General features: G+C 42.4%; 3 protein-coding genes across 5 annotated transcripts; 1 reads left to right on the top strand and 2 right to left on the bottom strand.

Annotated features, from left to right (window-relative positions):
* Positions 1 to 101: 101 nt before the first annotated feature.
* On the top strand, positions 102 to 7,246 carry LOC127774003 (uncharacterized). 2 transcript variants are annotated; one of them, XM_052300265.1, is made up of 19 exons: positions 102 to 443; positions 1,410 to 1,513; positions 1,879 to 1,965; positions 2,055 to 2,130; positions 2,246 to 2,320; positions 2,484 to 2,537; positions 3,017 to 3,076; positions 3,161 to 3,277; positions 3,451 to 3,545; positions 3,655 to 3,857; positions 4,053 to 4,150; positions 4,533 to 4,636; positions 4,712 to 4,877; positions 4,978 to 5,100; positions 5,222 to 5,304; positions 5,392 to 5,533; positions 5,698 to 5,724; positions 5,959 to 6,029; positions 6,105 to 7,246. In XM_052300265.1, exons 1-19 carry the CDS (start codon positions 405 to 407, stop codon positions 6,691 to 6,693), a joined length of 2,313 nt encoding a protein of 770 aa, XP_052156225.1. In that variant the 5' UTR covers positions 102 to 404; the 3' UTR covers positions 6,694 to 7,246. The 2 variants fall into 2 exon arrangements, with proteins under 2 accessions (XP_052156225.1, XP_052156226.1); XM_052300266.1 differs by having other exon boundaries at positions 6,108 to 7,246.
* A 2,008-nt stretch (positions 7,247 to 9,254) lies between these two features.
* On the bottom strand, positions 9,255 to 15,171 carry LOC127773237 (eukaryotic translation initiation factor 5B-like). 2 transcript variants are annotated; one of them, XM_052299268.1, is made up of 11 exons: positions 12,550 to 15,171; positions 12,347 to 12,454; positions 12,162 to 12,262; positions 11,980 to 12,070; positions 11,806 to 11,916; positions 11,652 to 11,717; positions 11,012 to 11,071; positions 10,379 to 10,936; positions 10,058 to 10,177; positions 9,853 to 9,972; positions 9,255 to 9,742 (listed from the first exon to the last, which is right to left on the bottom strand). In XM_052299268.1, the coding sequence occupies exons 1-11, from the start codon at positions 15,028 to 15,030 to the stop codon at positions 9,677 to 9,679; spliced, it is 3,882 nt and encodes a 1,293-aa protein (XP_052155228.1). In that variant the 5' UTR covers positions 15,031 to 15,171; the 3' UTR covers positions 9,255 to 9,676. The 2 variants fall into 2 exon arrangements, with proteins under 2 accessions (XP_052155228.1, XP_052155227.1); XM_052299267.1 differs by having other exon boundaries at positions 11,806 to 12,070.
* A 3,792-nt stretch (positions 15,172 to 18,963) lies between these two features.
* On the bottom strand, positions 18,964 to 22,524 carry LOC127773995 (protein phosphatase 2C 53). The gene is made up of 4 exons (XM_052300255.1): positions 21,555 to 22,524; positions 21,128 to 21,454; positions 20,925 to 21,030; positions 18,964 to 19,736 (listed from the first exon to the last, which is right to left on the bottom strand). Exons 1-4 carry the CDS (start codon positions 22,119 to 22,121, stop codon positions 19,390 to 19,392), a joined length of 1,347 nt encoding a protein of 448 aa, XP_052156215.1. The 5' UTR covers positions 22,122 to 22,524; the 3' UTR covers positions 18,964 to 19,389.
* Between the last annotated feature and the right edge of the window lie 979 nt (positions 22,525 to 23,503).

Genomic DNA, 23,503 nt, shown 5'->3' on the forward strand with positions numbered 1-23,503 from the left:
ATGGGTTGAGAACTGAGCGGCCCTGTAGGCTTTCAGTTTGATGAGTTCTTTTTACCCTCTCTGCTGAGAGTTATACACACACAGGCAGAGGAAGGAGAGAGTAGTAAGAAACAGGCAAGAGAATCCCCCGGCGTCCGGCAAGGCAACGCAACGCCAAATCGGGCCCCCAACAACGCCTTGCCTTCATTGCTTGTCTTCAGGCTCTCCTCCTAGCTCCCAGAGACCAGAGTAGTAGAGAGAGAGAGGAGGCAAAGCAGCAGCAGCCGCAGCCAATACGATCCGCTCCTCCTCGCTCGCTCCTCGTCGACCTGGAGATTCCCCCCGCGCCGGCGCCGCCGATTTGATTCGCCCACCCCTAGGCCCCAGCTAGCTAGATCTGGTGCGGATCCCTCGCCGTCGCCGCCATGTTCTGGCGCATGACTGGTCTCTCCGCGGCCTCGCCGGTGAGTCCCTTCTCTTCTCTTCTCATCTCATCATGCCGCCCTTGGGATTGCTATTGTATCGACCGACTACTTCCAATCCTCCCCGTTGCTCTCGCCTTCCCTACCCTACCCTAGGGTTTCAATAGCTGCGGGAGAGCGTGCCTGTTTCTCCTGCGCCTGCGCCTCCGCGTCCTTTCTCCTTCACGCATCCTGCAAGCTGCTCCACCAAATCTGCCAGCTATTGCTTTAGCACCCGCATCTTTCTTGTTTTTTTTTCGATTACAATCCAACAGGTATTTATGAAATCCAATCCAACATGTATTTTAGTCAATCTTTCTATCTGATAGCTAAAAAACCTTAACTAGCAAAAGGAGCAATGGACCCAACCATAGTAAAATATATTTCGTTTCTTATGTGGGTGCCGTAATTGCTCTCCTTCACTCGCCCTTTGATGAAATGAAACAAATAGAGCAGGGAGAAAAGCTCCATTGATTAAAAGGGAGTTCGGTAGAATTAGGATGCCACTTCTTTCTAATGCTCTCCTTGCATTTGGAGTTATGACACCTCCTTTAGGAGTATCAACACTTGACCACATCACTCACGTATCACAGGACCTTGCTCTTCTTTCTTGTTTAATCCTTCCTTACAGCCATCCTCTTGTCTTTGGAATGTTTTCATTTGCGCTACTAGCTCGTTATGCTGTATTATTAACTTTTCTTTTACCATGTTGTGTTTTGTGCTAATAGAATTATCATCTGCAATGCTCCGCCTTTCTATTATTCCTAGCTGTAATTCTGTTATTTGCTGCTTGTTTAACAGTAATTTCCTGTGTTTTTTTATTCAGCTTGATCACTGGAATGTGTAAAGCGCTCAATTGCTTCTTTTTTTTTTTAACAAAAAATTCATTTGGGAGACACAAGTGAAATTATTAGTATACTATGGGAACATCTCTACCTAACCCGCCTAACTTTGTAATTTACTGGTCAGGTGGATACAATTCTAGACAAGGAGAACTTCACATTAGAAGAACTTCTTGACGAGGATGAAATAATTCAGGAGTGCAAAGCGCTGAATACTCGTCTCATAAATTTGTAACTTCCTTCCTCACCCTTTATTTTATTTCATTGCTTACTTTCTGCGCTGGAGCTATGGAAGATTTTTTGTATGCCTAAGGAACACTCGCATATCCAACCATGTATGCTGAGTCATTTGATCATTTCATCCCTTCAGACTTCAGAGAGAGATTCTTTTTCTAAAACTGTGTTCTTTTCCCATTGATGTAAGCTTTTCCTTAGCTGGTTCTTAATTAATGATCATTTACATCTGCACTACAAGCATAATGTAAATGTATGAATATGATGTTATGTGGCTGCATTTGATTGACGATTTTACTGCATGCTGTTTCTTTTACCTTTGTAGTTTCTTTGTTCTTATTATTCTTGAATGTTGTCCCTAGCTTGCGAGACAAGGCTCAAGTGGAGCAATTGCTTCGTTACATCGTGGAAGAAGTACCAGAAGATTCTGAAAAGAAACGTTCTTTTAAGTATGCATTCTTTTGTCGTTTACCACCAAGTTTTGTAAAATAGCTTGTTGGTGAACCTTGCCTAACTTCAGTTATATAACTCAATGCAGGTTCCCATTCATTGCTTGTGAGATATTTACCTGTGAAATTGACATCATCTTGAGGACCTTAGTAGACGATGAAGAGGTAAATATGTTCCCCTGACCCCTATTAACATATTCCTCTCGAGTATTTTATACTCCTCAGGCTGATAAACTTCATTCTAGCTGACCATCTCTTCCATTTCTTGTACTTGATGCAGTTAATGGATTTGCTTTTCTCATTTGTAAGACCTGGTCATCCACATAGCACATTGTTAGCTGGATACTTCAGTAAGGTACTATTTTTCTCCTGTGTTGGTTGTCTCTGAATCATTCTTTGACTTTTAAAGCTATCTGCAGTGGTTTAACTTTAATGTGCTATTATAAATTTGGACACTATGCTTCACACTGTTCATCAGCATACATGGCTTGTGGTCTCAGTTTGATCTCGTACTGTAGGTGGTAATATGTTTGATGCTGAGAAAGACTTCCCCTCTAATGAACTATGTCCAGGTATTGCTCATCTTTCTTACTGAAACATAGGTTGTCGCCAGTATGCTATTATTCTTGGTAATTATGAGCACATTTACTCATATTTTTTGTTTGACAACCTGAAACAACTTAGACTGGATTTGTAATACTCTCCTCTGAAGCCTGATAGGTCATGAGCTACATTCTGTACGTGTAATTGTGGGTGTAATTTTGTGTGCATCCTGAAGTTTAAAGCTTTTTCTTGCTGATTGGATCTAGAAGTACCATGTGATAGAAAATGTTTTAGAACTATTGGTTCTTCAGTATTGTTTATATTTGTGATCTGCATTCCACTCATTTTATGTTTATAGGTTGCATTCTGTTGTATTTATTCTTTAAGCGGTTTGCACCAATCAAAATGTTAATTCTTACATGTAAGGTTGTGATAAGATACAAGCTTACGAATGCCTGCGTATTTTCCAATTATGGGTGCTCATATCTGTACCCCTTTCATTGTGTAGGAGCACCCAGACATTGTTGTCCATCTTGTTGATCTCATCGGCACCACCTCAATAATGGAGGTCAGCTGTTGTTAAATCCGTTCCATTCCTATTTTTTGCATGTTCATTTCATTTATTGATGCCATGATACTGCTTGTAAAACAGGTTCTGATTCGACTGATAGGTGCTGATGAGACCATATACTCGAATTATGCTGACACATTGCAGTGGTTAGAAAATACAGATGTACTGGAAATGATTGTGGATAAATTTAGCTCATCTGTAAGTTTCAAAGCTTGAGCACTTACTGACATGCTAAGTACTATAAAATGCCACTAGTTAATACTTAATACTAGTTACTCTCAGTATGGTGCATCTAGAAATATCTGATAAAATATATTGAATATTTTGACTAGAAAAGTGCTTATATATCATACACTATTTTAACCAAGCAGGATTCCCCTGAAGTACACGCCAATGCTGCAGAAATTCTTTCTGCAGTGACTCGATGCGCCCCTCCTGCTCTCGCTGCAAAAATATGCAGCCCAAGGTTTGTGTTTTAGGTTTTACTTAATATTTGATCAGAATGGTGAAAGACAATTTCCTATGTCAACTATCATATGCATTTTTTTTTGTTTGTTTGTTGCATGCCATTTCAGTTTTGTTGGGAGATTATTTCGTCATGCTCTTCAAGAATCACGCCCCAAATCTGTCCTGGTTCATTCATTATCAGTATGTATATCTTTGTTGGATCCAAAAAGACTAGCGTCAGCCTCATACCAAGCATTTAGAAGTAACTTGAGCCATGGGACATTGGTTACTGCTAGTCCAGAGACAGTTGATGGTATGCTGGAGAGCCTAGGTGAGTGCTCTTTTTTTTTTTTTTGATAGTATTATTAGGCTACTGCTACCTAAGTAGTTTCTCTCTTAGGATCTTAGTTCTATATACTGTAGACAACATCTGTCTTATGGTATATTGTGTTTTTGGTGATTTTTTTTAGAGAATCTTTAATATGCATTTCTTCTGCTTACTGATCTATCTGAAATCACATCGTAGGTGATTTGCTGAAGTTGTTGGATATTTCTTCTGCTGAAAATGTTTTACCTACAACATATGGATGTTTGCAGCCCCCTCTTGGAAAACACCGCTTGAAGGTATGGCTTCATGTAGTGAGTTTTTGTAATTGATAGTTTGTGTGCATGTTTCTTTATATTTTGCTCAAGCTAATCCTTCTTTGCTGAATGCCCTGGATCTTAAGCTTTTCTAATTATTTGATGTAAAGCAAAAATCTTGCTTATGGGTACCTTGACTTACTTTTATTAATCTTGCCTTCAGGATTTCTGGCGAAGTAATTTCTGATATATGCATGCAATTGAGTTCTGATGGTCTAAAACTATCGTGTCCCTTGCATAAGTCTCTTTTGTTAGTCTAGGCTTGCAATGTCCAATGAATCATTTCTGTTCTTTTGACATGTTCCTTCACAGTCCTTTCCTGTTCCATTTTGGTTTTAATGCGCGGTATGTTTGTTCCTCCCAGATTGTGGAATTCATCTCTGTTTTGCTGACGATTGGTAGTGAAACTGCGGAACAGGAGCTAATCAACCAATCTGCAGTAAAACGTTCCATTGATTTGTTCTTCCAGTAAGTGGGGCTATTTTATGTGCTCTTCTTCCTAACAATTGCAAGAGAATCATCACATATTGGTTCGTGCTGCAGGTACCCTTACAATAACTTTCTGCACCATCATGTCGAGAGTATTATCATTTCTTGTCTGGAAGTTAATAGATCCCAGCTGATTGACCATGCCCTTAATGAATGCAATCTTGTTGGCAAAATTCTTGCTGCTGAAAGAAGTTTCTCCCTGTCAACAGAATCTAACACAGTAATCTATTCCTGAATTCTTATGTCCTTCGTACCCCTTGTTGCAAGACCAGATATACACAGGGTCCTGTATATTGAGTATTCTTATCTTCTATGTGCAGCCAACATTACTATCTGAAGGGAAGGTGCCTCCAAAAATTGGGAATATTGGGCACATAACTCGAATAGCTAATAAGCTTATTCAACTGGGAAATAGCAACAGCATAATCCAGTCTCATTTGCAGGTACTTTGAGTTTCTCTTCTTTCGTTAGCCTATCACTTTAGCAATTGCATGATGTACTTCTTGTGCATAATATCATCTAAACTTTATTAATTAGCTAACTTGGTGAATAATGTCTTTACAGGAGAACAGCGAGTGGGTTGAATGGCAGACAACTGCCCTGGTCAAACGCAATGAGGTTGAGAACGTTTATCATTGGGCCTGTGGGTAGGTTATCACCATGTTTTGTGATGCTTTTGTGATTGCGTACACTTGTCTTCGCTGACTTTTGGCTATCAATGCTTTGTGCTGCAGTCGTCCGACTTCTCTACATGATCGTGGTAGGGATAGCGATGATGATGACTTCCGAGACAGGGACTATGATGTGGCGGCACTTGCTAATAACCTGAGCCAGGCATTCCGGTATGGAATGTACAGCAATGATGACATTGAAGAGGTGATTGTCTGAACTTGCAGCAGCCTGAGCTTTGGTAGCATGCTAGAATTTACATACCTGAGGAAATGGGCACTGATGTCTTATGCTCTTATTACCTTCACTGATATAGTCCTCTCTAGCATTATGGAACATGTTAGTAATGTGTCAATGTTTGCTTATTGCAGGCACAAGTAATTGAACGAGATGATGAGGTATGTTAAAATGCTGTTTAGGACTTTAGGCTGCATCTGTTATTTGTATTGTCATTTGATCTGCATGTTCAATATTTCCATTGTTAAATGGTTTGTCCTTAAGACTTGTGGTCAGTTAAGTGACTCAAGATTTCGAATCTAGTACTAGTATAACAAGTGTGTTGTGTCCTGATGTCCAGCAAGTATAAATGTATTTCCGATAGTCTGAATTTCTGTGCTCCTGTTTCCTTTCAGGATGTCTACTTTGATGATGAATCAGCTGAAGTAGTAATATCTTCGTTGCGTTTGGGTGATGATCAGGACAGGTAATTTTGTTATCGTTTCGTTGTTCTGCCGTTATTACTATTACTTAACTTTCTTATATATTGTGTGTTCTACAGCAGCTCCCTCTTTACGAATTCAAACTGGTTTACCTTTGATGGTGATAGAGGAATAAATGACCGTTTAGCTGCCTCTGTCCCTTCTTCATCTCCCAATTCTGAAGAAACTTCTCTAAACACGGAGGAAACTGATGAGGTGCAAATTGGTGAGGACACTAGCATCGAGCCACAACTGGAAAGTGTCTCTCTTGAAAATGGCCCTGTTGAGGAGGCCGGGGACTTAGCAGATGTAAGTAAACAAACAGATTCTAACACGGAAGACGAGAAACTATTGTGCACTGAAGAGGAAGATTTGTCCAAAGAAGCTGAAGAATCTGAGCGACACGTGGATGTTCGAGATGGCCAGGTAGACATACAGGCAGAAGATGCAGCTGAAGGATCATGCGGGGATATGGGTACAGGGATAGCAGTGGATGAACCTGTCAGCCCATCATCTGAGCCCAACAATGCTTCGGCTGGAGCTTCACCAGACACAGGTGATATCCATACTGCTGGCTCAACTGGATCCAACGATTCAGGTGCAGAGTTGCATGCCAAGGAAGATTCACAGGATGGACAGAAAACTGATGAGCCCACAACAACAGAGTGAAAGTATGGTTGTGGTATGGATTGTACCATCAGACCAAAAGCAGCTACTGCTCGGCAGATCCTTCCAGAAGGTATGGTAGTACTGATGCCAAAGTCCCTAACCTCACATCTTGGCAATCATGGAGAAATCAGAAGCAATGAGTGCTGTGCAACAACCTAAAGCTTTTGCTATCTGCAGTTGCAATTTGCAAACGAGCACTTCCATATGCCGACTGTCTCACCTCATCTCCAGATGCCTTGTCCTCAATTTGCATGGGACTCGTACCACGTAATGGTGGGAAAGTTGGTTTTCCTTTTTTGTTCAGACCTCACCTCAATTGGTGGTAGCTTTTGATGATCCGTTTCAGCTGGTTTTGGCTACGTTGGTATTTGTCTTGTTTCTTACGCTAGGGCACTCGAACTGTAGCATTGGCAGTGAGTTTTTTCCCTTGTTTCTTTTAAATTGGATTAGCTATCTCTGTATTGCTTAAGAGAAACATACGGCTGGCTTTTTCTCTAGTTAAATTAAGAGTATATTTGTTCTTCTGTTCGGGAGTGGATTCTATTCCCATCGACGATGGGATACCCTCTCGTGTACCTTTTCTTTTCAAATTTGATGCAAATAGTTGTGAAAAATTCTGAAAAAAAAATTGGCGATGTAGAGTATAGTGATATCTACTAGTTCATCAAAATCAAGTTCAAATTCAACCTAAACATTGAGAAAAAAAAAAGATAAACTCAGATATAAACAGTACACCTTTACTTGGTAAAAACCATCTTGGGCCGTGTAGATACGTCCATACACCTTTACTGGGCCCATCAAAAGCCTTTACTATGCTTTGTCGTGGGCCTCTGCTGCTGATACTCCGTGTATGTATGTCAATTCATGGACCTCGATTAATGGTCCTGTATTTCTCAAAAAAAAAAAAAAAAGACTAATGGTCCTGTATGGTTCATGTGGCTCTACAATTCTCAACGTATTAACCTTTTCAAACTCCACCCAAAATTGTGACAACCGTTTTCATTAGGAGTGTTGCCTAAAAAAGTCGTGACTATTAGCTTTATGAACAAAAGTTTCGTGATTAAATTCGTGACTATTAGCCTTATGACCTTTTTTTTGGTGATTTTGGGCCATCGGTCTATAATTTCATGGGCTATAACTTTAGGCCAAAATTCCTATATATTAATCTAAAAACACATGAATATTTATCTCCTCGAAAATTTCATGGCTATTAAACTTGGGACGGTTTGGAACAAAATTCGAACATATTAACTTTAGGACTAAATAATTAATTTTAGCCTTTGTCATATAATTTATGTATTATACCCTTTGACGAAAATTGATGTGTATTAACCTTAGGAAAAGAGCGCACAAGAGTTTTTTTTTTGTTTTTTGTTTATTTTTTACAAAATTTCACAAGAGATCATTGTGCACAAAGTTTGTGAATATTACTCGTGACATTTCGGGCCCAGGAAAATTTAGTGCGCAACGATTCCGATGCTAATACTCGTGATTTTTTTAGGCAACGGCTAGAGAAAATATTCATTTTTTTCATAAAAAGTTAAATACTCATAAATTTTGGCCCAGGGCTATACAAATTATAGGCGAAGATGAAAAATCACGAAATTCTTGCTCAAAAGGTTAATGTTCAATAACTTTATGCACAACGATCATCCATACTTATACTTGTGAAATTTTGCATTGGAGATTTCTTTTTTCAAGAAGTGAATACTCATGAATTTTCTCCAAAGGCTATAACTCATGAAATTTGAGACCGAAAGCTGAATCACTAAATGTTTGATATTTCACGAATTTTGTTTGCAACAATCCCAATGCAAACACTCTTCAAATTTAGGACTACAGAAAAATATTCATGAAATTTTGGCCAACGAGTACTCACGAAATTATAGACAAAAGGATAAAAGTTATGAAATTCTTGGTACTAACGTTAATATTCATTAATTTTATGCGCAACATTTTTCTGAGGCTATAAGATTATAATTCATATGAAATTATGCGCCAAAGGCTAAAAAACGCGAAAATTTTGGTTAACTTATTTTGTGCTGGTGATCACAAGGCTAATACTCATGAAATTTTGGGCCAAAGAAAATTATACATATATTGTTTTCTAAAGATTGAACTAGAACGCTATATCTCACAAAATTATTGATCGTTAATTTTGTGCGCGGTGATTCTCGTGAAAATTTTGGCCCTGAAAAAAAAAAATGTTGTGACTTTACCCAAAAGGTAATGGACAGAAATTTATCTGCCGAAGGGTGAAAATTACGAAAGTCTTAGGACCAGAATACTCACAAAATTAATACTCATAATTTTAGAGAAGGCCATGGCTTATGAAAATACACACGAAAGGCTAAAAATAACAATTTGTCATAAGGTTAATATTTATATTTTACAAACATTGTGAGCATCGATCGTAATACTGATACTCATGACACATTAATATTAATACATTAATATTGATTATAAGGTTTTTATTCAGGAATGAATTTTATACGGACCGATCCCAATACTAACACCATGTAGATCTAATGCCTTCGTGAACAAATGCTGAATTAATAGGCTTACCCAGTGTAAATATTCAGCCTGGTATATACTCCATTTGACTTACCGGCTGCCCTTTACATAACCACTCATACCAGGCAACGGGATGTGAAAACAGTTTGTGTTCAGGGGAAAAAAAAAAAGACAAACATAGCCTCTTTCAAGAACCCCTCAAAATCGGGTAGTTTCACTTATATTTGTAAAATGTTTGATCAACCGCATTTCGAACAAATTACAATAAAACAAAACCGTATCAAAATTGAAAAACTCCCTGGGCAGCTTGAACATCGGTGTGTCAGAATAGAACTTCTCAACCCGGCAAATCCAAGGAGTAACGTGAAAATTTTATGGATGCTACCCCAGTAGCCCAGATGCCACCATTAACTTTTCATTTTTGCCGATTGGTGGACAGGCTTGAGGGGCTTCCGCAAGCTTAACGATTTTATGGTATCTTCAAGATGCTCTTCAACTTAACAACAAGTTTCCAGTCATCCATTGACAAATCGTCCTGCAAAAATGATTTTTTTAAGAAGATCATCAACGTGTAGTTTGGTACAAATAGATTCGGAGAATGCAGATCAAAATGCACAGAAACATAAACAATAAACGTTGACTTACTCTATAGTTTTCTTTGAGAAGATCAATAGATCGCCTTGTGATGCGACTAACAAGTTCATCTTCCATGTCAAAATGCCTACCAAAACTCTTCTGCTGCTCATCAGGATTGCTCCCAATAATCTGTTCACATCCCAGCAAACATATATTTAACAATATAATAGAATAAGAGAAGGATCAACAGCCACAAATTATCAGAAATACCAACCTTTATAGCCACTTTCTGCCCTTTTGTGGCCATGTCAACTTGCTTATGATTAATTTCAATAGATGCAATCTTCCCAATATCAATATATTCTTTAGTGGGTATGCATAGAGGTGTGCCCACCTAGATACAAAGGCAAATGAGTTAGCGGAACTGCACACCAGACATTTATTCGAAAAGATAAAAGAAAAGATGACTTCGTGAGTAACATAGCATCCCAGTCTTTGAGTATTTAAACTTTCATATGCTACTTGCTACTTCAACTACTTGCATTGGGATTGGAACCACACAAAAAAGACAGTGATAAATCACCAAAGAAAATACCTTGGCTATTCCTTCAAGGACATCAACACCTAAAACAATTGGATCCTTCTTGTTAAAAACACAATTTGGCATAATCTTGAGAACACAGGGGAAAACAGCTTCTTCAGCGCTTTCTTTCTTCTTTTCTTCCCTCAGATTCTTAATGTATGCAGTAAATTGATCAAAAAGGTGGTATATTATATCTGCTACAAAGATCCTCACACCAGACTCTTCTGCAAGATCACGGGCATCAGGCATCACTTTGACATCAAACGCCAAGATAGTTGCATATTCTTTCTTCCTCTCAAGCATAACACTGGCCTTCATAACATCTTTCTTGTGGACTGGCCCTATACTGAAATCACAGAAGGGAATATTCACAGCAGGGCTCTTCAAGAACTCAGTGAGAGCTTCCAATGACCCAAGGGTAGATGCCTGTACATAGACACCTTCGCCACTCTTATCAATCCGATTTCTAACCCTAGTCATCTCTTCCATCACAGCATCTTTTAGTCTGTCTAGATCATCATCAGGCTTTAACACATAAAGAGCAGTCCCTGCAATTGCATGTTCAAGACCCTGAAAGAAAGAGATCATTAAGTTAGTGTCAAAAAACTATATAATACAAGAAAAAGGGAAAGAAATTGGACGCACCTGTGCTGATATTTTAACTCCTTGTGCAGCTCTAATCTTCTTATGATGTTGGTATGTGCCCTGAAAAAGAAGTGTTTCAATTATTCCAACTTGAACACAAAGAGAAACTAATAGCAGTGAAAAAGTAATGCCATTAAAACAAAGTAAATGAATCAAAGTCCAAAGTCCTCTCGACGTTTAAAAGAGAACACGCGCGCGCGCACACACACAGAGAGAATGGCAGGTGGAAAGTACACAATTTGCTGGATTACGAATGATAGTGCGAAATAGGACCAACACATTGGTATCAACAACTGGTTTACTTAATTTGGCAAAATAATTTCAAGCCACTCAAAATAAAAGAATGGCATTGAGACCAACATTCTGGTACCTAGAATTGGTTACTTAATAAAGGTAAAACGATTTCAAGGCAGTGAAAGAAATGAATGGAACTGAAGTGAAAAACATGACTTAAAACCATCCTAGAACAAAAGGGAGCAGAATTGATGATCTCTCAGTGCAAAAATGATTCCAATGAAAGCTGTAAGTAGGTAGGAATAATAATTATAACCACATGATAATTCGGTTGCAACCTATAAAGTACTTTACTGGAGTGAATTTCACAACTAAAACAAAGCTTGCACTATTATGGGACACGCACCTTAACTCGAAGCTCCCTCATTGGGTGTGGTGTCAACAAAGCTCTAACTGTTGTCACAATGGGTCCCTACATAAACATAGAACAAGAGCAGGCGGCAACTTCAATAAGCTGTGTTTGTTGCAAAACTGCATTTATAAAGAAAAACGTCTCATACCTGCATCCCACACACAACTATTTGATCTCCTTCATGGAGTATACCGTTGACCAACACAACATCAACTGTAGTACCATGACCTTCAACAACCTTGACTTCCAGCACGGTACACTGAAACAGAAACGAGATAAGAATGCATGCTTTTATAATGACAAGTAAATTTATGCACCGTACCTGGACTTCATCAACGAAAGTAAGTCTTTCTTCCATCGTCTTTTGTGCCCATTGCACCAACAGAAGAAGCAGATCAGGAATGCCTTCACCACTGTTGAGAGAAGTGAACTATGTGTTGAGGCAAAGATGCCAATAATATCATAGTTGAATGAAGAATCAATTAATTCAGCTGTAGATCATACCTTATTGCACTGGTAGGCACTATGTTATATGTATCTTCCATCTCCTTGTTCTTGTAGTACAAAGCAGTATTCACACCTTGCATCTTGAATTGTGTCACAATCTGCATATATGTGTGATTGTATAAATACAACTGCTAGTGCTAAGTCATTTCTTTAAAGAAAAATCAAGATGGAAATTTACGCACATCAGTAAGCCTCATATTGAACTCCCTCTTAACATCTTCATTTTGCTGCCTCAAAGCCTTCCCAATAGGGGCATTTGTACACTTTTTCCAGCCATAAAGACGATCAACCTTCATAGAGATTAAGCCAAAAAACAATTGAGACATTAATAGACTGTAAGAAAAGATGAGGTCAAAGGGGAAAAAAAAACTCCAAAGCAATATACCTTATTTAAGGCAACGATAAAAACTGCATCGCGGCTCTTCAAGAGATTCAGGGATTCAATTGTTTGAGGTTCAAGACCGTGCATAATGTCAACAACCAAAATAGCAATGTCACACAAACTTGAACCTCTAGAACGCAGATTACTGAACGACTCGTGACCAGGAGTGTCAATAACAAGCAATCCTGGAACCTTAAGTGTGGCATCAGCTTTAAGCTCTTTTGTTCTCTCTCTAATATTTTCAGTTGGGAAGTACGTAGCTCCAATCTGTTGGGTAATACCTCCAGCTTCTCCTTCTTGTACATTGGTCCGTCTAATACAGTCTAGCAGTTTTGTCTTACCAGTATCGACATGACCAAGGATGCAACAAATTGGTGAACGAAGGTCACTGCCATTCTTAGTCTCATCCTCTTTAATAGGTCCTTTCTTTGAAGCGCCTCTATTCCTCCTAGCATTTGCACTACTGGATTCTCCATCTTCCGTTTCACCTTTATTGGAGTTTGCAACCTTTTTTACAGTAGCCACTGTAGATTGTGCTTTAGAATTTTCCTGCTTCTGAACAGGTTCAGCAACCTTCTTGGCGACAGGGTTTGCCTCTTCCTCCTCAAAGGCACTTGTCTTAGGCAAATTGACATCTATATCATCCCAGCTCTTTGCATCCCATTCATCTTCATCTTCCTCCTCTTCTGGTTTCGATTCTTCGACATCCTGATCAGGTTCGGTTCTCTCCTCAGATTCCTCCACTTGCAACTGAGATTCCTGATCCACTAACACATATTCTTCCTCGTCATTAATAGTTTCGTTAACTTCTTGTGGTTGTTCTTCAACTACCTTTGCAGTCTCCACAGTCTTCTGTTGACCTTTTTTCTTCTTGGAATCATATATAGGCCTCTTCTTTGTCTCAGGGACAGCACCATCGGCTACTTGAAGTTCACTCTGCTCAAGGAATTGTCTCCTCATTGCTTCTAACCTCTTTGCTTCCTCCTTCTGCTTCCCAGTCAAGAGCTTACCCTCCTGCTTCTTCTTCAGCAACTTCTCCTTTTCTCTCTCCTTCTTCCTCCTCTTTGCTTCCTCAGCTTTCCTCTCCTCCTCCTCTTTCTTCAATCGCTCCTCCTCCTCTTTCCTCAATCGTTCTTCCTCCTCACGCTTCTTCCTTTCCTCAGCTTCCTGCCTCCTGGCAAGTGCCTCCTGCATCTCCCGCACGTGCTTCGGGAGCTTCTTCATGTCAACCTTCCCTTTAGGAGCTTCTACAGCCTTTTCCTCTTCTTTCTTAGCATCTGCCTCCTTAGCTGCTGCCTTCTTCTCCTTCTCCTTTTCCTTCTTCTTCTTCTTCTTCTTGGCTGCAGCAGATTCCACCTCTCCTTCCCCAGCCTTACCATCCTCTGCGGTTTCAGTATCTTCCTTCACCATTGCCGCAGCAGGTGGCGCCTGGGGCAGAACCTCCTTCTCCTTTTCTGCTGGTGTTGGGCCCTCACCAAGCTCAGCGAGAAGCTTATCCAAATCCTCCTCTTCCTGAGCTGTCCTTCCACTCTTCTTCTTTTTCTTCTTCGATTTCTTGCCTTCCGCATCATCCACACTGGTTGAGGCGGCCACATTACCCACATCTTTCACCGCCTCAGGCTCAGGCTCAGGATCGTCGACAGGAGGTGGCTGGTCCTCAAACTCTGCGAGGATCTTGTCTACGTCCTCATCATCGACGGTAAAGCCTCCCTTCTTTTTCTTCTTCTTTGATTTCTTTCCTAAGGCATCATCTGCATCAGGGGCAGGCACCTCTTCCACCGGCTCAGCCTCTTCGGTGGGAGGAGAAGTATCGTCGATCTCGGCGAGGAGCTTGTCAATGTCCTCATTGTCCACAGTAAAGCCGCCCTTCTTTTTCTTCTTCTTCTGAGGCTTTTTGGAAGCTGCAGCTGCAGCAGCCTCGTCGTCGTCTGCCTCATCAGCAGCGGCGGCTGGGGGCGGCGGGGCAGGCTTATCTAGGTCGAGGTCGTCGTGTTCCAGAGGGACTGGGCGAGCTCCCTTGTCCTTCTTCTTTTTCTTCTTCTTGGCTTTGCTGAAGTCGAAATCGAGGTCGTCGTCCTCGGCGTCTGATTTGGCGGCGGCATCGGGCTCGACGGGGGCGGGGGCAGGGGCGGGGGCCTCGTCGTCGTCTTCTCCCTGGTCCTCGTCGGCCGCGAGGGCGTCGAAGGCGCTGAAGGAGCTCACGGCGCCGCCGCCGCCCTTCTTCTTCTTCTTCTTACCGGTGAAGACGAGGTTGATGGGCTCCTCGTCGTCGTCGTCGTCCCCGGGCGGGGGCGGGGGCGCGGGGGGCTCGTAGTCGTCTTCGTCGTCGGGCAGGGCGGCCTTGGCGCCCTTCTTGCCCTTCTTGCCGCCGCCCTTCTTGATGGGCTTGTCCTTGTCGGCGGCGGGGGCGGGGGCGGGGGCAGCGTCCTCCTGCGGGAAGGAGTACTCATCGTCATCGATGGCGACGTTCTTCTTGCGACCCATCGGCGGCGAGCGGGGGGATCGGCGGGGTTGGGGGTTGGGGGGGTGTAGGGTTTGGAGAGTCGGCGTGTGTGTGTTAGGGTTTGGGGGCGGAGATGGAGATGGAGATCGAGGTTCCTTTCCTTTGCTCCTTTGCTAATGCTACTCAGCAATCGGAAGGAGACGGGAAACCCACCCAACCCCCACCAAAAGCCCAAACGAAACGGGATACTGCTGTACTGCTCCACAATACAACCAAAACCAAAACAGGATGAATTTCTTTATGGGTGAAAACGGAGCGGATTCAGACGGATAATAGCTATATCATATCCTAAACCATATTTTTTAAGCGGATGCGGATGACGTACGGATGCGGATGCGGAGTGGATTATTTCGGACGTCGGATTCGGTGCGGACTCGGTTCGGAAACGGACAAAAAGTTATCGGATGTCAAGTTTGTATTCAATCCATACAACAAGAGGGCGGCAATACAATTTGCCCCAATACGATGGCAAAACATCATTAGTTCATTGCGTTCAGTTCAATAGTAATAGTATAACTATAAGTAATAAGTGTTCAGTTCAATAGTTCACTAGTCAAAATAATCCAAGATACATCCACGATCCATCAAAAATATAATATAAGTGTTCAGTTCAATAGTTCACCGGTTACTGCGTTGCTTAAAATGTAAAAATAAAAGTCATCGGCATGAGGCAAGCCATACATGCATACAACAACAACAAGCATAGAGCAGTAGAGCACCCCTATGCAGTGCTACACGCAGCATACTGCATACAGGAATACAGCAGTAGTAGTACAGGCGTACAGCACAAAACACACAACAGTGAGCGGCGGCGCTAGCAGCCTCCTGCAGCCGGCGGTGGCGCTAGCCGAGGAGGAGCGGCTGGCGCGTGTTAGGGAGGAGGATCGGCCTGGCGCGTGTTGGGGAGGAGCGGCCACCGCGCAAGGTCGCCGTTGTGCCGTGCCGCCGCGCTACTCTCTCCGACTCCTCGACTAACAACTGAGGGACGGCACACAGAGAGAGCCAGAGACGGATCTGGGGGATGATGAGAGGATTAGATTAGGCCGGGTTGGGCTATTGGGCTAGCTAGGTGGGCCTGAAAGTTGTTGTGTGGTCTGAAATTTGCGGATTATCCGCCAAACAGTACATCGGATAATCCGATTAAAATATCGGATAATCCGCATCCGTCGGATATCGTTCATACCGCATCCGCATCCGCACCCGGCCAGATATCTAAAAACCCTTACCATATCCTCACATCGGACGGATTCGGAGCGGATCGGATCGGATAAATATCCGCTCCGTTTTCACCCCTACGTTTCTTACTACGCCTCCGCTTCCTCTTCGTTTTTATAATTTGTTTTTTTCAATAAGAATCATACTAATATAAACTTCACCCATCAATTTTTAACTCACTTTTTTTTAAAAAAAAGCTTTGTTTGAGTGTATTAGAGACTTTAGAGTTCGTATCACGTAATAATGGACCTGTTTGGCTGCCTGTGCTGTGGTTGCAGCGCAGCCGGCACTAGCAGTGCCGCACACACACGGCGCAGCCGCAGCTGCAGCCACCGCAAATAGACAGCCGAACAGGCCCAACCATAACCAATCTCACTTGCATCAGGTTAGATAATCATGACTTGTCTACAGCTTACTTGCTCTAGATCTTTATCCGTAGAGTTGAGCCAAATCAAGCACTACTTGATTTTGATTGTTTTAAGAATAGGATGGGTGGATTTGCTATACAAAATACATACAAAGGATAAAGATATATTTCCCACCTCTAAAATTCTGATATTGTATCAAATTTAGAGCTCTAGCAAACTAGCATGGACTATGGATATGGGAGGCCTCCCCCACTCCCCCCCCCCCCCCCCAAAAAAAAACACGCACACAACAATAGCAACAGCTTTGTTGGTGTGGCTTTATAAACTGATGCCTTCTTTCTTAATAAATTTTGACCGGCAAAAGTATTATCTAAAATAAAAATATCTAATAACCATATATCTTTCTGTATCATAATTTAAAATAGAGTGAATTGCACATTGGACTACCTTTTATTACCATAGTTACACATTGGACTAGGGACAAAGTAATATTTTCACTTTGAACTAGACAATTTTACACAAGTTTCAGATTGGGCCGGTGTTTCCTCCATCTCCTCTCTCTTCTCTTCTTCATTGAGCTGAAGCCACTGTACGTGAGCTTGAGCACTACCATGTCCTCCCTTTATTGATACTAAAACTAGCATGTTAGGTAAGGTGATACGATTAGTTTAATTTAGGGTGAATAGCTAATTTAGTCCCTCAAGTTTTACCGAAGGTTCAATTTGGTCCTTCACGTTTCATTTTATCCACATAGCTCCTCTAAATATTTATTTTGGCTTGAAATCATCCTTGGACCCACTTAATATGCCATATGGCTATTTCTAGTCAATATTTCTATTAGAAAATATCCTTTTTGTCTTTAATTTGTATACAACTATATACTAGAAAAGAGGAAATCAAGATGAATAAACAACATTGCAGATGTACTTCCCATTATTTCAACATGTGCACATGAAACTTAAGCAATTGCTATCGTATAGTACATAATTTATTTTTGTTTTACATAATTTACTATGCATTATCTATAAAAAAAATCAAGCATGTAATTTTTGTCTTATATATATGAATGATGGGGATATAAGTGTCATTTATCAAGAGAGTTGTTGGTTCAAGGATAAGTTTGAACTAAAATAAAAACTTGAAGGACTAATACGGATAGATTGAAACATCAAGAACTAAATTGAGTCTCAGATAAAACTTGAAGGACCACTTTAGCTATTCACCCTTTAATTTAGTCATTAGCATACTGAAGTCTTCATCTTCCCCATGTGTGGTTGGGATTGAGCTCTCTGGTGAAAGCAACCTGCATACTCGACCCCAATTACTTTGCCTATTCTAGTCCCTGACGAAGTGTTGTAGTACTGCTCCCACGCTCGAGCTCAGGCACCAGCAATGACTTCAGCACTATCACCATGCATTTCATCTCAGCTTGAGCACCTGTACCGGTGCTGAACCTGTGATGATTTGCTACTCTTCCCTCCAGATTGGATAGGGTGATTGGAGTTTGGGAAACTGTCGTACTTCTACCTCCTCCTGATCGGTGATAGCATAACGAGAACAGGTTGGGAGAGAGATAATAAGGCTGCCTGACTCGGAGAAGATGAGGGGTGGTGCAGAGTGAAACAAATGACAAGGTTATGTGGTGCAAAGTGAAAATCATGGCTAAGACCCTGTCCAAGCTGCAACAAGGGTAAAAATACATGACCCAAACTGCAATTTACTCTTTAAAATATCTACTATTATAAAAATTAAAGATGTTTTTTTGGTACTTTGATACGTCATCCGTGTATCCGTGTATGAGTCGGTTTTTAAGTTCGTTCGTTTTTGAAAATACAGATATGTATTTGAGTCAGGTTTTAAGTTCGTTTTTTGAAAACGCATAAGCAATCGTATAAGATATCTCTCTAAAAACTTACATGCTAACTTGAGGTGATTGGACTCCTAATTGCAGCTCATGATTGAAATAAATATATATATACATTTTAGCTGTATGATATACCTATTAAGTATTATCATTTTCTTTACATTGATATGATATATTATCTATGAAAAACCTTTAAATTTTCGTATATTTTTATACTACTATTTTTTTATCATAATCATTTGATAAGTTGACTCCCCTAATACTCAGATCCTAGTTTCGTCACTGGTCTTGGTTTCCTACACTTCTGCAAACTAAAGTTAACTAGAGTCCGGTTTCTCTTCAGCTCACCAGTGTACAAGTTCAGGTTCAGACATTATTTTCTCTGTATTTCAAGTACTCCAAAATCGGCAAGTACATTGACCGTCTTGAACAAGGGAGAAACACCAGGTATTGATCACAAGGGAAGGCACAAGAAAGATATAGGAGTATATATGAAACAGCAATTGCAAGTAGCAGTATCTTTACCGGTTAACAAAAACGATTAATGCCAGAGGCAGAAACCCAATCTGTCCTAGGACTCCTACCTACATCTACAGATTTTGTTATGTTTTCTGTCTTGTCTTGAGAGACCCCAAAATTCCCAGATCCACCTTATGTCCTCGACCCTGAATCAGATTTGGGAGTCTGTACCGTGTAGAAAAATACAGTATACTAGTAGTACATCCCTCGGCAGAAATAAATGGCGAGGGCAAAGAAGCAGCTGCAGCTGCAGCAGCACCAGCACTGAACAGCAGCTAAACAAATTGTACCGGTGCAGCAGCTAAATAAATTGTCTTGGATTTCCCACATTTCTAGCTTCCTATAAACTATTGTTATTGTTCATGGAGGCAATGTCATGCTTTGCTCTTGAACTTCCTATGTGCCTTGAGGTCAATTACAACGACAGTGATGTTGTCCTTGCTCCCCTTCTGTAGGGCAAGCTTGGACAAGTAGTCGGCAGCTGCTTGAGCAGCCGGATCTGAAGAATCACCGCTTATTTGGGCGGATGACGTTGATGCGGTGGCCGCATTCTTCTTGTGCCATAGTAATATCCTCTTGCGAGCAGCATCACAGACCTCTTCGTTCGACATTACATCCCAAAGGCCATCACTTGCAAGAATAAGGCAATCATCGTCTTTTGCACGAGCGACAACTGTGACCTCAGGGACCGGGATTATATATGGCTTCAGGTATTTGTCCCCTGCAAATACATCAATGCACAGACCAGAAGTATTGGCAAGCGCACCAATAAATCAAACATAATTTATCTACTTTGGACTTTGAAGTATCAACAAAAGCCATATATTAAAGACATTGAAATCAAATTACCAGTCACAGAATAACATGTTAAGAGCAACAAAAACTGACAGGATACATGAACACTGGAACTAATAAACCGGGGTATAACAGAAGAATAGCATGATGTTATGATTCTCTCTCTAGTTTGAAGCATCAATACAGCAAAAGCGAATCAGAGTAAATGCTGATGAAAGAGTTATTCAAGTCTTGTGATATATATTGGGCCAGGCTTTCTCCCTTAAGATTCAATGGGAAGAAACCTCATCTGACTGCAACAGTAAATTAACAAATATGATTGACTGCTGTGCAGCAACATGGGTGAAGGTGTGAAGCTAACATCCAAAGCTCAATTGATGCACAATGGCACATTATTACATCAGTCCTTACAATCCTCGATATAGTACAGCTGTTCCTTGATCACAATGAATGCAAACAATGGCTTATACAGCTGTCGTGTAGTTAGTGACTCATCCTAGTGTTTGGTATGACAGAAATCACTACTTTGAAGTATTCTGCCATTTAGTATTGCTCTTAATATTTTTCCATCAAGGTGATCTCAATGTCTAAGTCTCTCATATTCTCTTATATTTTCCTATTGTGAACTGCATGTATACTCACCAAACGCCTATACCAGTATCGCATATGGCAACATAGCTAACAAATATAGAAATATATGCCTGAATCATAGCATCGCAAATCACTTAACAGTATGACTAGGAACAAACTAACAAAGTAATTAGCCGAGGAGCTCTCTCTGCCACCATAGGTACAAACTCACTACCAGTTGCAAACAATCGCATTGATGCAAGGTATTTGTAAATAAACTTGGGGGTACAATGTCATTACACCAGGGAGCAACAATCAGCCAGTGATTTTTCACTTAGAAAAGTCACAAACCCTAGAGCACCATATATCATCACAATTCAGAATAAAATAACAAAATGAACCAGTCAAGAGACTTTTCCTTTGACACATCAATTACCCAATCAGCTATCATCAGCACAGTCACATCAGTAAAGTTGGAGAAGCATAAACAATGAAGCACAAACAAACACTGGTTCAATTATGTCAAAAGGGTGAGAATGCATACCGATTGATCGCGACATGGCAAGAACACCGAGAACTCGATAACCATTCCATTGGATAACCTTGCCACCCAGCGCCTCAATCCTCGCGTACTCGTCTTCCCTATTTGGCTGAAGCACGAAGAAGAACAAGGCAATTCGTATCCAATTACCCTCAGGACTCGAGTCAATTACTCATACATGGAATCAATGGGAATCCATGGCTTACTTTATGATCTAGTGACAGGGGCAGGGGCTGCTTGCCCCGGCAGAGAACAGCACGCGAGTCACCGCAGTTGGCTACGATGACATGTGACGAGCAAACGACTGCGACGACAGCAGTTGACCCCACGGTGTCTGGAGCAACAGGCGGTGCTCCAGACGCAGCATTTCCTCCCACCTCAGCGTCAACACGACTGAAGCAATCCACGAACGCCTTCTCCCACAGCTTCTTGGACTCAAGGCAAGATAAGTCAGAGCCACACGCGTCGTCCTCCGCTCTACGCAGCTCCTCTGTCAGTACGGCGTGGATCCTCTTCCTGCAGTAATTGGCAACCTGCAACAGATGAGAGCATGGAGAAAAGGTTATCATCGGTGTGTTGGATTCGTTTAATGTGCTGTGACTGTGATGAGGCAAAAACAAAAGCAAAGGGAACCTGAACGCCACCGTGGCCATCGTAGACGGCGAAGAAATGGGCTGGAAGGCGGAAGGAGGCCCGGTCGAGGCCGTCGACTGCCGCGTCGCCGGCAACCATCCACAGAGGAAGGTCGAAAAATCGCGGGACCACGGCATAGTCGTCCTCCATCTCCGAGCGGCGGCCGCAAATGGACTCCAGCCCCCAGAGCGGAACGCAGTCCATGGCGAACACGCTCCTCGCAGTGGGCCCCACAGCCCTCGGCTCGGCAGCCTCCGCGACGGCGACGGAGGAGGCGGCGGCGGCGGTGAGGTCGTCGAACAAGACGGCGGGCCCCGCGAGGAGCGAAGTGCCTAGCTCGGCGAAGCCCTCGAAGTCGGCGCTGGCGACGCTGCTGCAGTCGCTGGCGACGGAGCACGGGCTCCCGCAGGCGGAGTCGTCTCCGGGGGCGGGGGCGGGGGCGGTGAGGGGCGGCAGCGCGGCGCCCAGAACCTCTTCCATGGCCTCGGCGACGGCGGCGGCGGCGGCTAAGAGCGTGAAGCTAAGCGTGGGGGCAGGAGGAGCGGCGGGCAGGGCGAGGTCCTCCATGGGAATGGGAGAGGGGGAGGGGCGGAGTAGTGTCAGAGGTGGTGGGGATCGGCATGGTGTGGTGGAGTGGAGGCGCGATGGCGAGCAGGCGGTGGGCGTGGGGGCCTACTCATGGGCGGATCTGGAGCGAATCCAGAGGTAGGTGAGGGAGGGAGATGGCGGCTCACGGGAGGTGCCCTGGGGAAGAAGGAATTGAAGCAGCAGCGCCGGACTCACACAGAGAGCCACAAACCGCGCGCGCAGCCAGCTGCTCGACTCGATCCAGCACAGCACTGCCTTGCCGACGCGGCCGCCGCCTCCGCCTCCGCCTCCGACGCCGGTGACGCCGACCGAGAGTCGAGTTGATGAGAGGAGGGATTTGGGAATGGATCGGGTTGCGTGGGGAGGGGAGGGGAGGAGGCGCTGGCTGGGCTGGCGGGTGGAGGACGAAGAGGAGGATGGGCCCCGGCCTGTCAGTGACACAGTGGGTAGGGGTGTTGACATCACCACGTGCTGACGTCTGGGCCGTTGATGGGGGCCTGCCTTGGAAATGGCGTGGACACGTGGCGACGCGCTCAGCCAGTGGTGTGCTGCCACCACTCTACCCCCTCATCACCAAACATATTTTACTGTACACTGCACTCCCATCTCATCTCATCTCATGTGTAAGTACAACTACTCGGTTCTCTCGGTTTCACCTCTACCGAGTTTATTCTACATTTTTTCTTTAAAATTTTAACTTTTTTATCACATCAAAACTTCTCTACACACAATCTTCCAATTTTTCCGTCACATCGTTTCAATTTCAACCAAACTTTCAATTTTAGCGTGAACTAAACACACCAGCTCGGTTAATTTCTAGCTCGGTTTGAGAAGTCAATTCATATTATTCCTTTTATTTGGGGTGTGTTTAGAAACTGCATTTTTACCTTTTTTTCCCCTCCTATTTGGTAGTATATGCTTTTGGGGATGAGGTGAGGACCAAATACCATTTCATTCACCAAAGCCAATCCAAACACACGTTTACAATGGATAATTTTTTAAATAAAATACTATCACAAGCATATTTTTTTTGTGTGAGAATGACAATGTGGGGGTCTGGACCAACATATGAGGCCTTGGCCCTTTAAGTGCCAGTGAACCATCATGTTTCTTAAATAAAACTGATTGAAACAGGTTAAATGTGGGCTAAGGTTTTGTGTGTGTGACAGTGTGAGGCAGAGGTAGTTTCACGTTGACGGTTAGGATGGCTCACTCAGATAACAATATACGGATTGTATCATTGCGGTTTCAGCCATTAAAATTTTCAACTTGATTATGGGATTTTTTTTCATCGAAGTTTATTTTTCAGCATTTATTTTTGGATCGCTAAGAACATGTGTATAGAAGTTTTATTCATAAAT

This window comes from Oryza glaberrima, chromosome 5 (genome assembly GCF_000147395.1).
Source record: "Oryza glaberrima chromosome 5, OglaRS2, whole genome shotgun sequence".
Classification (NCBI taxonomy): Eukaryota; Viridiplantae; Streptophyta; class Magnoliopsida; order Poales; family Poaceae; genus Oryza; species Oryza glaberrima.